A 15,997-nucleotide genomic window follows, 5' to 3' on the forward strand; every position below is an offset into this window, starting at 1 on the left:
CGCAGAGGCGGTTTCCTCCGATGTAAACTGTCTCTTAACCAGTCGCAATACTTGCAGAGGGAAGAAGACACCGGAGTTGTTGCCGTCGCCGCCAGTTGCACGAACCTAACATGCAGTGACTCCATTAGCCTTTTTTATTTCTTTCGCATTTGCAATATGAAGAATGGAAGAAGACGATGTTTCTATCCGAGAGCAGAATTTCCACAGCCAAGTTCGAGAGTACATCGTAAGTAGCCCACCGGAGCGGCTAGCGGAGGCTAGCAGGCTAACAACGTCCTCTGCCCTACGGGCGCTAGCGTTAGCTTCACCTGTCAGTGAGACGCCGCCGATTCACTCCCACTTTACAACGACGCGACGTTTTGTTCTCGTACAACGCGTCCGCGTCGTGTGTCCGTCACACTTAAAGCCGCATGTGGATCAAAGTCGAGCATCCGATGAGAGTGAACGCGCTAATTAAAGTTAGCTGTCACGTTAGCGACCGTTAACTGGTTTGTCTTCAGCGTCGTAACTTCGCCAGTGGAGGTGTCGATGTTGGGACAGACGTGTTATGGATGTACCTGCGAGTCGCGGAGGAAGACGTGGACACAATGTCCCAGTCCTTTCTTATTCAGGCTGAGTGAGGACTCTGACATCCTTTTTTTTGTAGGCTTTATTTATACGCTACAAACCGGTTACATTATAATATTCATGTTTCCCTGATCAAATATTTACACGTGTTCGGTTCGATCATCAGTTTTGAGTTGAATGCGGACCTGTCAGAAGATCTCATGATTTAATGGCCTTTTCAGTAAAAGCTCCTTTTGTGTTCTCATGAGGTCCCGTGGTTGGATGATGTGAGTGACTAAACGTTGTGTTTCAGGAAAGAAACCTTTTTGTAATAATGTGATTGGCAGATGGGGCAGTTTGCTGTGTAATATTATAAGTAAGAAGATATGTTCTTGTCTGGCACATGTTTAACCACTGCAACTTTACATTTAGTGTCCTTAATCTCCCCGTTATGGCATCTGGCATTCGAAATATAACAATAAACCAGCTGATGATCGTCCCTTTCTGTGAGCGTCTGCACGACTTAAGTGAGAAAGAACAGCAGGGGCTCCTTCAACCTGGAGTAAATCTACCTGTTCCCTTTTAAAATATAGTAACTGTCAAAGGTTTCGCCTTTCAGACGAGCTGAACAGCTCAGCTTTAGATGGCACACTTCGTCCTGCTTATCTCACTGCATCTGACTCCCAGTATCCCGTATCACTTGTCTCGACGCAAGGTGCGGTCGGCACGATGCCGTAAGGGCTCTGTCCCGTCTCAATGCGAGTCTGATTGATTTCTGTGTGTTGTTGTGCGTGCTTATTTCCCAGCCCGGGCCACTCTGGGTTAAGTTTCACGGTTGATAAACATGACTGTGTGACAACATGGTACTTTGCTTGCTAGACCTGAGTTTTGGTAATCCGTTTTTTTTTTAACGTACTTTTTAAAAATGTACAGAGAAACGGAATAAAGTGAGACTAGCTGGTGGCTCCGTCACAAATGACATCTTCCTCTACCACCTCCAAACAGGGATGGAAAACGATTAACGGGCTTTCACGTGGTGCTGGAAACATAAGTGCACTCTGTTGAACAACATGCAAAGTTGTGACATTCCTGAACCTGAACAACCACTTTCCTGAGAAAATATTTTGACCATTTAGGGGGCCGAGTAAAGTAAGTTCTTCCAGCACACTTTGACAGCACGTTGTAAAAGTGTTGTTGTGGCTAATTAAACAAGTCCTGACCTGGTATTTAGGCCAGTTCATCAGCGCCCTGCACACATCTCTGTGTTTCCCCCCCCCCCCCCGGTGAAAACAGGGTTTTACGTGAGGCGTGGCCCCAGCAGACCTTTTGTACCCGGTATTTAAACCTGGTGTCTTTCACTTGAAGAGGGGGCCGCAGGTGATAAGATAAACATTTCTGTCATGAAGCACCCGCGCCCCCCCCCCCCATTTTCTCTTTACGCCGGTTTGTCCGTACTGGGCCGGCTGAGTCATCTCATGGTCCCGGCTGGCCGTGAGCAGTTCTCCAATCCAATGTTGACAGGGTGCAAAGTGCTGAAGTGGGAGCTTCTAACATTAGTTAGGGTCACTGTCATGGTAGAAGGGGCCCATGTGGAATGGGATCCTTCTGTAAGAGCATCCAGAGTGTGTTTTGAGGCCGCGGTTAGGTGACACATTCCACGCATTGGTCATTTCTGGACCACTTTGCACAAACAGTTGGCCTCATGAGCACGTCAGGCGATGGAAAACAGTGATGTAACGCTCACTGTTGTTCTTTATGCTGAAATAAATAGGGTCAATTTGAGCTTCGCGTCAAGAATGAAGGATTTCTGTAATAATGACAATGGCCTTCTTTTATTTTCCTGAATTTGCACCCTTCAAAAGGCCTGAACCGCAGGTAGAGTCATTTTTGGAAAACAACACACACTGCACAAATAATTTAGGGTGTTATTATTAGAACGTGGGGGGGGGGGGTTACAGAATGGGTAAAAACAAATCTGGAAGCACTCTGTGTTCTGAGACCATACATTCAAACAAAGACCAACTACACATACCATCCGATCCTTGACCAAGACTCTTTATGTTGTCGTTTTCAGATCTGCTTCCTCCTGTTCGCAGTCCTCTACATTGTGTCCTACTTCATCATAACGAGATACAAGAAGAAGAGCGGTGAGTGTGCGTCGGTCTCGGCGTGCCGTATTTGCTCACTGACGCAGCCCTTTGTTGGGTTGGGACTGAGAGGAAGCCACTTCCAAGAAGGCTTTAGGTGTTACGAGACACCACACCCGTGCCCTGCAGAGTAATCTCACGCAGGCAGCTTTTTATCGGCGCGAGCCGTGTCCGCCCACAACGGCTCTCAGGGACGAGGCGAGGCCAGCACAATATTTGTCCCATAACAACACCGACAGAACCGGGTCAGTGACAAAAGCTGCTTGAGGTGTTCCTCTGTGACATCTCTGACACGCTGGAGCTACAGCGGGGGGAGGAGACGGCGGGCATCGTCATCTCATTTGGAACGTAGACCGCTCTTCTCCTTGCACCAGTGGTTTGGGAGCTTAATCCTCTCAGGGTTCGCAAAATAAAAGCACGACTTTTTCATCCAACGCTAACAAAATGCCTGTAAATTAAGCTGTAAATACCCGTTTCTTTGGAGAAATTTCAAATATTTCACAATTTTTATGAAGGTTTTGTAAAAACTGTTGGAAGCACCTACACATAACTAACACATGAGATGGATTACTTTCATTTTGAAACAAAGAGAGGCATTTCTTGAGAATCACACATGCTTTTACTAAGCTAAATGTCAGATGTATCACCTCTCCTTCAACACACAGTGTTCTTTGTGCTGTTTGAAGCAGGTCGTGGTGTAAAGAAGGTTCACACCTGGTGTTTTGGTTTCCTTTTATAGATGACCACGAAGATGAAGATGCGGTTGTCAATAGAATATCGTGAGTAAATCAGAGTTAATTTTCTTTTTGGAACAATGTATTTAATTTTTTTTAACTAGATATTTATTTTGACGAACAGGAATTATTGTTCATATCTTCTTGTTTATAGCAAAGTAAAAAAAAGAAAGCAAATATGTTCAGAAAGTCAATCAGCTTCTTGAGTATATAAATATTTAAACGCAATGACACACTGAAGCGATTACTCAAACTAAACCAGCACCGTTTTTTTTATAATGGATTCAACATTTCCGTCACTTTTGAACTGAAAGCATTTGAATTAATTCCACATTGGCTTTTGCTTCATTATTTATAGCCTCTTTTACGTCACAACATGTCATCTACAGTGAGTCCTCCAGGGACCAGCTCACTTCCTGTGGCATCCTTAAAGATTCTACATGTGTTTCTATTTGTTTGACTCGTCCTTGTGTGTGTGTGTGTGTGTGTGTGTTTCTGCTTTGTGTTTCGGTTCCATCCCCAGGTTATACCTGTGCACTTTCACGCTGGCAGTGTCTGGTGGTGCCGTCTTCCTGCTGCCTTTCTCCATCATCAGTAACGAGATCCTCCTCTCCTTCCCCAAAAACTATTACATTCAGTGGCTCAATGGCTCCCTCATTCATGGTCAGTGGATCTCATGTCCTCTTCCTTTTGTCTTTTTGTTTAATTCTTTCTCGCTCCTTTCTGTTTTGATCAGAAAAAATGTTCTGTTTTCTACTATTTTTGGAATAGCATTGAGTATAATCACAATTATCTTTGCTTTGAAGCAGAGTTTCATCTGAATTACACTGCTATGTAATGTGCCATAATTTAATGAATACATTTTATTTGAATCCAGTTTGTTTTTCTAGGTTTCAAATGGCTTAATAGAACATAGTAGATTGGATTCAACACAAAAAAGAAGAGGCATTGTTGCCCTGTCAAGTTTTCAGTTTAACTCAAAGATCACCACTTAAAACACAAGCTGGATTCAAAGAATATATTAATAGAATAGACTTGAATTAGCTTGACTATGACGTTGGCTGAAAGCGTCCCATCTTTCTATTGTTTTGTGTCTTTTTTTAGAAAGTTACACCACGCTCTTTGTTGTTGTGACTACTGTTAATTGATATGAATTATATGCTGTCCCTTTGAGGCTGGAAGTTTAGTATTTGTGTTTTTAAGACATATTATTCATTGTGTGCTCATCTTTAATGTGTAACAATCAGCAGCTGATAGACAGAGTAGGCCCGTTTCTTTCTTAATTCAAAATCAACCCATTCTGGACATACCTGGTCCAAACATGTTGGGTTCTGCAACAGCCACCAGGGGGCGTCAGAGTCCATGACTTGGACACAAAGACAGATAAAACCAGTGTTGGCGCCTCACAACCATGAGAAAACCTGTTCATGTAGCCTCACTGAGCCTGTAACGATTAGACATTAACACAGGATTATATGTGTATATATATATATATATATATATACTTATATTTGATGTATAAACCGACCGATGTGTCTCTGCAGGTCTGTGGAACCTGGTGTCGCTGTTCTCCAACCTGTGTCTCTTTGTCCTGATGCCCTTTGCCTACTTCTTCCTGGAGTCTGAGGGATTCGCAGGTTCTAAAAAGGTGCGTGTTGCCTTAAGTTTGTTGCGTCATTTTGCCGCATCATTCAGCGACCATCAACAAAAAAAAAAAAGAAAACCGCTATTAATTATGTTTGGTCCTGGGAATTAATGATCAAAAGTGATTAATGACAATGCCAACTGAAGGGATACACAAGACAATCTGCAAAGATTTTAGAATCAGAAACTTTGATAATATAATCTGTAGAACCTTGTGTATCCCCATGCGTGGCTGTGTCCCCTGAAGCCAAAGCAGCAGCAGGTGCCGTGTCCTCACCCCCCCCCCCCCCCACCCTCTGAGTCACGCCGCTGACTGTAACCCGCCACCGCAGAAACTTCATTAACCATGAAAGTCTGAACCTGGACTTCGCCCAGCGCCACATCCTGACAAACCCCTCCAATAAGGCCGCGGGGGGCTGCAAACGCTTCAACGCGGCTGCATCGGCCACCGCTGATTTAGAGCCTGATTCCTTGTCACCCCCCACCCCTGCCACCCCCCTGCCCCCTTCTCCACGGCCCCCCAAAATAAAACTTCAAAAGGACAGGCTAATAATCGAGTTGTAAGGCTCAGCAAACTTCCTTGTTTAATTGATTACCTCCCCTCCCCCCCCTCCACACTACACCCCTCCTCCCTCCCCCCCCCCCCCCCAAAAAAAGGAGGCTGGGGGCTCGTGTTCCAAAAGTCCATAAAGTCGCAGCAACATGACAGCACAATAGAAGCTTGCCAAATGGAGGGGGAGAGAGATTTAGTTTTTAATACACCTCTATCCTGTGTCACAGTTTGAAGCCTCTCTGGTTTATGTCCCTCCAGGAAAAAGCACATAAAAATTAGTCCGTACTGTAGCGCGCGGCCAGATCTTTTCTTCCTCGGCCCACTAATTTGTTTCGGTCGGACTTTCCTCCAGTCGAAGGCAGGAGCTGATGTGTAGGAAGCAGGATGAGGGCCTCTTTCACGTTTCCTTGCTACTGCTCTTCCATAAATGTGCTCAGAGGAAGCGCTGTTCAATGTTGAGCTGCACTTGCAGGTACGTATTGTTTGTGCGTGTGTCATGGAGGTGACACTTAAATGAAATAAATAAAACAGCCCGAGCTGCACAGTCGATCATGCAAGGGGATCAAAAAAAAAAAAAAAAAAACTCCCCACAGATCCGAGGAATTCTAATGCCGATATTATCCCTTTCCCCCCAAAAAGCGCATTTGGCCACATTGTCATAAGGTTTTATGTGGCGTTTTAACCTCCTGTGCCGATGTTACGGCTCCGCGAGTTCCTTTTGACTGCGGAAATGAAGTGAATGATGAATTTCACCACTAACGGTGTCAGTCGGCCTTTTCATGTGGCTGTGTTTACTTTTGACGATGCACTAAAAGACGCCACCAGAATAAAGATGGAAATGTGGATATACGTTTTATTTTTTTAAACTGTTCACCTCTTTAGAGGCTCGGTCCCCCGGGAGATTAATAGTTTAACAAATTGTCCAAATGGTGGATGAATCAGAGCGACAGGCTCTTGATGGCAGATGTTATGATGCAGCTTTATTTGCTGCTGTAAAATGTCTCCCACTTAACGGCTGGGTTCCCAAATCTTTGCCGCGGAGCTGCATCGCCGAGGCCACGAAAGGTCGCCGCGTAGGTCAGTCCAGTTGGTTTCCGACGAGGTGTCGTGTGCAATGCGAATTGCATGTAAAATAGTTTAATTGGAGGCTTTATTTCATCTTTTCGGTCCGCTCTAGTTGTTTCTGCACAGCCAGTAGATGGCATTAAAATGATGATCTCAAAGACTTCCACACCAGCATTTTGTCTCGGCTTCTATTTATATATCGGGAGGCTTAAGTTGGCTTAGTAATTAAAAAAGGTGAGTGAGATATCTTGAAGCTATATTTACTCAAAAACAATTGGATCAAGGTATAACGTTTTGACGGTGACAACATTCCTGGTCTATTTCTAGTGTGGTCTCATCTTATTTTATTTATCTTTCCACTAATGATCTGATGATATCATCTGTCGCTAAAAATATAAATACATTCATTTCCTCAGTTACTAAACGCTAATTGCAAACTTCAGTATGAGGGAAATATGCACCATTTCCAGTGTGTTTTATGAGTCTATTTTTTTGTTGTTCTTCTTTAAGGAACAATTCAGCGTAGTATGCTTTGCAGGGAGCAGGCTTTTGGTCTCACCCACAGTATTGAAATGTGTTTGATCCTGAAACGAGTTGGAACGAGTCTGACCCCCCGACTGACCCAGCAAAGGGCCAACAGGTTTCATCTGGTAGTTAAAGAAACTCCTCATCAATCTCATCCTAAGCCCTAACCCGCCAATGATGAGAAGTGTGTTTATTGTGGAGGGAGGGGGGAGATGGGGAGGTGTGGGGGGGTGGGGGGGGGGGGGGGGGGGACTCGTCGAGCGAACCCGCGTGGTGTTACTAAGATACTCCTCTTTGTTGGAGCTCCACAATGGGGGCCTGGATATTTATTTCAAATCTCCTGCACATGCAGACATTTTTCCCAGGCCTTCCTTCGGGCCGGGCCGGTCGGGGAATATAAAGTGGTGTTTACATACCTTCCTTTAAGGTCACAATGTCTCCCTAAAGCTGCCTGTTACAATGTTCGTTACCATGGCAACATATTAGTTCGAGCTGGGAATTTCAAAAAGAACAAGCCAGTTGCTCAGGATTTCCCAGCCAACCACCCCCCCCCCCCCCCTTTTCCTCTCGTGACTCAGTTTTTCTAACCTCGGGGATCAGTTCTGAAGCTCGACTGATTCTGCTATTCGGAACCTTTCGTGATTCTAAAGCGAGATTTTGTCCGTGATGAAGTATAGTGCAGCGTATTATGTTGATTTGGGTGTATTTGTATAAAGAAAAAAAGCCAGAGTACAGTTCTATTATTCATTCTGACACCTTTTTAATCACAACAAGGATGTCAAACACAACTTCCCTCATTGAAATTCCTCTCTTCTGTGACTCATCTGGTGAAGCAGCAGGGAAACGGGAGTTTTAACTCACATCCCGAAAATCATGAACATTTACAACAGCGTCCACCCCCCCCCCCCCGGTTTGAACAATACGACGTGACGCCGATCATTTCCCATGCGCTCGTGTCATTGGTGCTTTATTAAGTCGTCTTATTAAGAAGTCCTCAGAAGTTCGTAGTGCAGCTTTACGGGGCAGAGTCCCTCTCCTCTGCTTTCTGTCTTTGACACAGTCACTGCGCTGCGGCCCGGGCCGGTTGTGAAGGACACACTAATAAGGTCTCCGGGCATCTGGCACGCAGCAGAGAGAGAGAGAGAGGGAGGGAGAGAGAGAGAGAGAGAGAGAGAGAGAGAGAGAGAGAGAGAGAGGGCGGTCCCTGCCCCCTCCGTCCCGCATTACACTCTGGGTTCCGACAGTGAGCAGAAGGATGGTCTGCGGGATGATCTCTGCCACCGCCTGCTGACCCGCCCCCCCCCCCGAGGATTGATGGCGGCAAACTCGGGAAGCTCCCGCGCCACCTAACTCGTCCCAACTTCCCACCCCACCCCACCCCTCCAGCCTCCCTCCCCAGTGTCCAACTCAACCCCGCGTCTTCCCCTTAGCAGCGTCGCCACACTCTCTTATTTTGCACGGCGGGCGTTTTTAGGAGCAGAGGTGAAAAGGGTTGTGCTTTAGTTCCTGTTTTATTTACCCCGTTGGTCACGTGCGTGGATTCGTGCATGTTTCGTTCACATGGAGCGCTTTTTCATTTCTTTTTTTGTTGTAATCTCTGGCCACTACACGCATTTCTTGGAAGTCTCTCCGTTCTTGTTTGAGCACAGCTGCCCGTTAAGCAGCCGCGCGCCCGATGTCGGTGTGAGGATCAGGGGATGCTGAATATTTCAGGGCTGCTATATTTAGGCGTAGTTACACATTTAGAATGGCAAGAATAGAAACTTTCAGCGGGCGCTCTGGATGCCGAGGCACAGGTTTTTCTGTCTCTTCCCTCACCGGTTGACAGTTGATCATCTTTGATCGATGGCCTAGCTCCATTTTTCTATTTTCATACCATCCTTTCTCAAAGCACAAAATTGCCTTTTATTTCCCATCTGATGAGGAACAAGGGATTTCATTTGCGCCGCTTGCAAAGGACAAGTGAGGCTCTGTCGACGTGCAATGTCACGCACGTGCACGAATCAATGACACCAATCTGGACCAATGAGTTCGGCGTCCTCTTTCCTCCTGAGCTGTCAAATCGCGTCTGACACAGCGGACGGCTCCTCCAGCGATGGCAGGAGCCGGGGGGGGGGGAGGGGGTGATAGTAAGGGAGGTGACAAGCATCTGCCTCTGCCCTAAATGATCTGAATGGGTAATGATTTGAGTCCTATAAATGATTGAGAGGCCTATCTAAGGGGAATACACCTTTCGGCGTGGGCAGCCTGTTAAGGTGGACTGGTGCGCTTGAGCGGACGCGCGTCCCGATGCATCCTTGAGAGAGGGAGCGCGTGTGGGACGTGGGCTGAAGTCCCTGAAAGCATTGCTCTCTCACCTCGCTCACCTCCCCCCCTCCGCCACAGCACAACAGAAAATAAATAAATATTTGTTTCTGCGGATTGAAGACTCCATGAAGGCCTGAATACACCCTCCTTACGTGGCTGCAGTGTCTGCCTTGGCCACACTGGGGCACTCCAGACCCTGTTCCACCCTGTTCCTCCCCGTTGTGCTAGAAAATTCTACACTCACTCACTGAGGACGAGTGCTCAGTGAAAGCTAAAGGATGCTACGGCGGGTTCGGGAATGGGCTTAAATCCCTACATCACCATCCAAAGTCTGGACGTGAGGGGGTCAGTGGCAATGTGTGGACAATAAATTTACCAAAATCCGTCTCTTGACCCATTAGCGCTGCCGTTTGTGAGGCCCGGCGCTTGTAAAAGAGATGAGAGCTCAGGAGTGAGTTAGAAGAGACCGTATTTCAAGCTATCAAACCGTGCGATGTAAACGCCAGAGGACAGGTGGCTCGGTTAACATCTTGAACTGTGCTATGCAACAAAAAAAAACAAAAAAAAAAAGAGAAAAGAAAAGCAAGTCATGTCTGATTTAATCTACAGAATTGAAACCATTTGCATTCTCTAAAGCGACTTGATTAACAGGGGATACTTTCAAAGAGAGACCGCCCCCCCGCCTGCCCACCTCCTCTTCATGTACCTGTTGGCAAATACTGAACAGCAACCGCAGAGCCATTATGTTAGCTGGTAACAAATTGCTCATATGTGCCCAATTTAAGCCGATAGCCCTTGTTATCCAGAGCCTGGCAGCCTACCCGACATGTGCAGGAGGACGCCGCTCCATCTCACAGGCACAGACAGCTCGGCTCTCCTGCAGGGGAAGGGAGGGAGGTGAGGGGGGGGGGGGGGGGGGGATTGTGTGTGAACAGGTAGAGGAGGACTTTATTAACCACTCAGCAGTTTGTGACCCGGAAAACCCAAATTACCCCAAAAGCCTCTGGTCTGCGCGGGTCCCGGGACGCGGCCGCGGCGTCTGAGGGAGAGCGCCTAATCGCGCCCAGATGGGGGGCCTGCTCTTGATCGCAGACAGTAGCCGACCCCGGCCAGGCTTCATGCTCCTTACCACACCCCCCCCCCCCCCCCTCAATCTATTTTTTTATTTCACCTCCAGCCCCTGTTAGACCCACTTTGCAGACCACAATGTGTGTGTGTGTGTGTGTGTGTCACAGGACTGTTTTAAGCAGGAATCCGTGGGAGCGTTTCTGTCGGAAATGTCTCGTAAAAAGGAATCCCGTTTTGCGTTTTTTTAATTATCAATTAAAATGTTGGTAATCCCACCTCCAGGCTTAATGTGTTTTTATTGTACGTTGAAATAAAAATCTGTTTTATTTCCCTATTTTTTTTTTTCTTCTCTTCTGTCAGGGCATTAAGGCGCGTATCCTGGAGACCTTTGTGATGCTCTTCCTGCTGGCTTTGCTCATCCTGGGCATCGTGTGGGTGGCGTCGGCGCTCATCGACAACGACGCGGCCAGTATGGAGTCGCTCTACGGTACCAACAGTTTGGACATTATTTCTCCTTCGACGAGGTTGATAACAGTCTCATGTTGCCAGGGTTGGGCTCTCGTGCTCATATGCAATCAAATATGAAGCTTGAGCCGCCAGTTGGTTAGCTTAGCTTAGCTGAGCATAAATACTGGAATTCTCCAAAGTTCAATTTTTTTGCCTATGAAGCACACAAATTAACACATGATATCTTGTTTGTTTAATCCCTTCACAAATATAAAGGTAAACAGTTTGTAGATGTCCTTAAATGATGATTTTCATTCCTTTCTGTAGACCTTTGGGAGTTTTACCTACCATACCTCTACTCCTGTATATCTCTGATGGGAGGACTGCTTTTACTCAGTAAGCCACCTCATTCATTGTTATACACACTGCCAACAATCTAATTGCTGATCCATCAATTTAATATTCCTTAATTTCTTCACCTCATCCTGGTTAAACACGCACTCTGACCGTGCTGTTTATCTGTCTTGTGTAGTGTGCACTCCTGTGGGATTGTCGAGGATGTTCACCATCATGGGCCAGTTGCTGGTGAAGCCAACAGTAAGGAATCTGCATCTTTGTTTGTTCTGTCAACGCGTTTTTTTTCTGTAGAAATGCACCGCAGGCCTGAAAGAATACCGAGTTGAACCGGAAGGTCTCCGACTTGAGGTTACTGTCCGTTTGAGTCGGCCGTTAACAGGACTACAAATACATCACCAACTCATCCTCCCATCTGCCATCTCTCCAGCCCCACTCTGGGCCTAATTATAACCCATTTCATTTCTTCCTCCTCTGCTCCCTGCCTTCAGATCCTGGAGGACCTGGATGAGCAGATTTACTGCATCCATTTGCAGGAGGAGGCCCTTCAGAGGAGATTAAACGGTATGTCTGTGGGAGACGTGTTGGCACATTGGAGGGGAGGGCAGGGCTTGACTGCCCTATTGGGTGTGATGGAGCGCGCCACACTGGAATCAATTAGCATTGAAAATTCAGCCACACGCAGACGGACATGAACAGACACTGGGGGGGGGGGGGGAGGGAAAAAAAAATCATATAAAAAGGCTACAGCGGCATAACTGACATAACTTCTGCTGAAGGGCAAAGCAGCCACATGGAAAGGACCATATTTTATGTTAAGGAAGTTTTTAAGAATCCATTTGAGACACTGGTGAAATGATTGCCTCTTTTAGGACTAGAATGGTGGCCCCGGTAATAGGATGGAAATGAAGTCTTTTACAAGGACCTTCTTTGGACATAAAAGAGGCTTTTCGGTGGCTCCTGAAAGGAGACCCGGGAGCCGTGTGCGGCTCTCGGGAACAAAGGGATAGTTTAAAGAGTTAAAGGATGGTGCAGATTATTTTTTTAGCCTGCATTTCCTTTTCACGTCCGACCCAGGAAGCATTTGGGCCGAGTTCCAAAAGCTACTTTAATATGAACTCAGGCATGCAACCAAGTGTACGGATGCGAGTAAATGAAGAGGACGAGCGTCCTTTCAAACCATGGAGGTAAGGGAGATCCATGCCTGATAAGGCGTGTTTTCGAATGCCACGCCGGGCCGACCCCATAGACAGCCACCAATGCGTATGCTTCCCTCGAGCGTATTCCACGCCGCCGCGCTTTGAACTAACTGAATAATTGTAATCTGTTCCTTATCACCTCCAACACCGTTTGAACTCAACAAGTCTCTGTGAGGGCAAACCAAAAAAAACCCCAAAAATGTGGCCACAAAGAAGAATGTCGACGTTTTTTTGGGGGGTTTTTTTCTCATGCTGCACGGAGATGCAAATGCTCCGCGTTCACGCTCTCTCACACACACACACACACACACACACACACACACACACACACACACACACACACACACACACACACACACACACACGGGTGCAAAAGCGAAGGCCAGACCGGTGTGTCCCTTTGATCTGCCGCGAGCGACCACAGTTCACCAACAGTTCACGGGGACACACTCCAGAGGCGAGCAGTGTTGTGTTGTCTTGCTTCACCTGTGTCCGCCCCGCAACTCCAGCCCCTCCTAACGGATCCCCTGGCCCGGTTTTTGTGTTTGCAGATGTGGACTGTTGAGCCACATCAGTCGGCGCATCAATGTTTATTTACGCGTCCGGGCCTTTGTTGTCCTCGCTTTAGCATGTAATTGCCCATTTGTAATGGCATTGTTTATAGTGTAGCCGTAACAGTTCAGAGGCTCCCGGGCTCAAATTGGCTGATTGGGCACGTGCATCTGTTCTTCTTGTCATGGTAACGATGCACCTAATATGCGTAATGTTCAGAGGCATGCACCGAGAACACTTCACTTACCAGGAACCAGGTTTTGCAATTGGCCGAAGCTTCTTCACTGTTTACGTTCACAGACAAATATTCTGCAGTGCAGGACACACTGTGTGACACACACAGACACACACACACACACACACAAACACACTTCTCCACGCTGCCCTCTCAAGACCCGGATCTGCTGATAGCGGACCAACAGAGCGCCTGTCCAGATGCTCTGCGGCACGGTGACCTTGCCGGTGCCTCTGTTGTCTCAGCATGGCGTTTAGCATAAGCGCGGATGACGTCATTTTTCGACTGTGCTGAAGGTTGGAAAGGATACGTTGAATTACTCCGGGCCTCCCTGGCTGCCAGAAGCCTCACTCAGCATCTCTGCCTCGCTGTAACTCAGTCTCTTAATTGATGCTGCCAGCAGGAAGGAGAGGGATATATTTAACTTTTAGAATGATGTCATTCAAGAGGCTGCGGTCGAAAATTCCAGGCGACGATGTTGTTCTTTGTCTTCACTCCGATCCGCCCGCGGCTCTTTTGATCAGGCGGTTATCCCCCTTTTGGATGTGTTATGCACCAATGTGATGGATGAGGCCAATAACCCCGCGAGGCCGAGTTTTCGGTTCATCTCTGGAGGAAAAAAAAAGAAGAAAAACAGCTGTTGAACTGCCCGTGACATTTCCTGTTGTGTTGTTAGTATATTTGCTCGGGGGGAGGAGGGGGAGGGGGGGTTCAAACTTTCCCCAGTCTAACGCGCACGCCCGTCCTTCGCCTACTTAAACCCATCCAGACAGGGCGTGATCACGGAGGGGGAAGAAAGAGGCTTGATCAAAGCGATGGGTCCTCCCCTCTTGTAACAAAGATTAAAGACGGTATTCTTTTTTTTTTTTATTACTGTGCACGCTAGTAACGGTGTAACACTGAGCTAATTGGCGTTGATGCGCCAATCGCCTCGGGGGGGGGGGGGGGGGGGTGGTGTGGGTGCAAACGGATACTCTTTCCTTCGGGCTCCCAGGGGGCCCTGCGGTTTTCTCGGAGAATCCCTCTCGCCGCCTTCTCCAGCCCCGCTGAACCAGTTGCGGCATGCGCGCAGACAGCTCCTGACATAGGAAATGCTTTTTGATTACATGGTTGTGTTCAGAGCAGCGTTAATTGTTTTGATGGGATTTCTTAATAGAGAGAGGTCAACTACTGCATGATGAGAGACAAAGTTGAAGGATCCATGAATCCATGTACATTACCTGCAGACACTGAAGATATCTGTTAAAGCAAAGATGACAGTTTATTGCTTTGAGTCGCTTCTCGGTAAGCATTTTCTTAAATGTAATTTTGTCGGACAGACAAAACAAAACTCCCAGAACTTTTCTCCATAACATGAATGTGTAATCCGTTCATTGACTAAATTAGTATCTGATAATGCACCAATGAAGTTGATTCCAATGGTTTCTGTTTCTGCAGGATCGTCCTCCTATACTTTTTCTCGAGGAAACTTTACTATGCAGCTCAACAAAGACCTGGACAACATTAGAAATCTGAAGAATAAATTGGGTAAGTATTTGTATAATGCTGGGCTGTTATATTTTCTCTGAAGACCTTGAATTGCCATGGAAACACATGCCAAGAAGTAAGCTTTTTACATATTGCTGACAGGCGGCTGCTTTCTCCCCGTCCGCCTTAATTTCTTAATTTGGACATGGACCAGAACCGCTTGATAATTTTCCATCCATTTTAGGATATTATAAATGAAGCCTGAGTCTTTTGGGGAGCCGTGTGTGGGGGGGGGGCACAAAGGCACTTAGGATATTGGACAAGATGGAAACTTTATATTGTAGCAAGCCTTTTAGTGATGTCATTAATTTAGAAGGATGGTGCATATAAAGTGCACTTGGCAAACTTCTCGGGCAGGCAGGGGGGGTGCACTTTGAGAATAAGGAGGACTAACAAGGTTGGAAATAGAGAAAGAAAGTCAATATAGAAAGGACTAAAGAGCAGTAAGACACACATCGTTGGGTCCATAATAGAAGATGTGGGGCACGTGCTCTACAAGCTGTCAGCAGTGTCTTAAAAGATGACTGATGAGTCGTTGGAACAAAAGGAAGCTGGAAGACAGAAACTTTAAATTTATTATTATTTTTTCCACTGGTTAAGGCGATGATAAGTGTGACTAATAAAAGAGGAAGAGCATTATTATACATATATATTTCTCAAGGCCAATGACCTCGACATTTTGGCTCTTATTCCCCACTCAGAGAGAAGAAAGAAGGCGTCCGGTTGGGAGAAGAACTTGTTGTATCCGATAGTGATGCTGATCCTGCTCGCAGGAACGGTGAGTGCAGTCATTAAGCCCAGAATGTTGACTCTTGGCGTATACAGCCGGGCCGCTGGCCATTGGGACCAACACCCTGTACCCCAAATCCTATCCTCTTAACAGAGTCTGAGTCTGGCTGGGGAAACTGCTTTTGTTCAATACCTGTTTTTAAGACAATGCTGAATAGCCACCGTTATCAATAGATTTTGTTTCTGCCTTCAAACGTAGCTCAACGTTGATGGCTATAATGCATCGGCACACGCGCGGATCAGCAAAGGACAACCCAATTCAATTATATCATCAGGCCGGATACTCTTGAGGATTTACGCAATGG

At 46.7% G+C, this 15,997-nt stretch overlaps 1 protein-coding gene across 1 annotated transcript in view; it reads left to right on the plus strand.

Annotated features, from left to right (window-relative positions):
• Position 1: 1 nt before the first annotated feature.
• The window catches only part of lmbr1 (limb development membrane protein 1), a 21,171-nt gene continuing 5,175 nt past the window's right edge, over positions 2–15,997 (plus strand). The window contains exons 1-11 of the mRNA XM_062559357.1: positions 2–226; positions 2,621–2,693; positions 3,433–3,472; positions 3,951–4,090; positions 4,972–5,075; positions 10,950–11,076; positions 11,364–11,432; positions 11,569–11,633; positions 11,882–11,954; positions 14,814–14,903; positions 15,605–15,780. Of these exons, the coding sequence (XP_062415341.1) occupies positions 164–226; positions 2,621–2,693; positions 3,433–3,472; positions 3,951–4,090; positions 4,972–5,075; positions 10,950–11,076; positions 11,364–11,432; positions 11,569–11,633; positions 11,882–11,954; positions 14,814–14,903; positions 15,605–15,780 (1,020 nt within the window). The 5' untranslated portion in view covers positions 2–163. The remainder of the gene's footprint in view (positions 227–2,620; positions 2,694–3,432; positions 3,473–3,950; positions 4,091–4,971; positions 5,076–10,949; positions 11,077–11,363; positions 11,433–11,568; positions 11,634–11,881; positions 11,955–14,813; positions 14,904–15,604; positions 15,781–15,997) is intronic.

This window comes from Pungitius pungitius, chromosome 19, assembly GCF_949316345.1.
Source record: "Pungitius pungitius chromosome 19, fPunPun2.1, whole genome shotgun sequence".
NCBI lineage: Eukaryota > Metazoa > Chordata > Actinopteri > Perciformes > Gasterosteidae > Pungitius > Pungitius pungitius.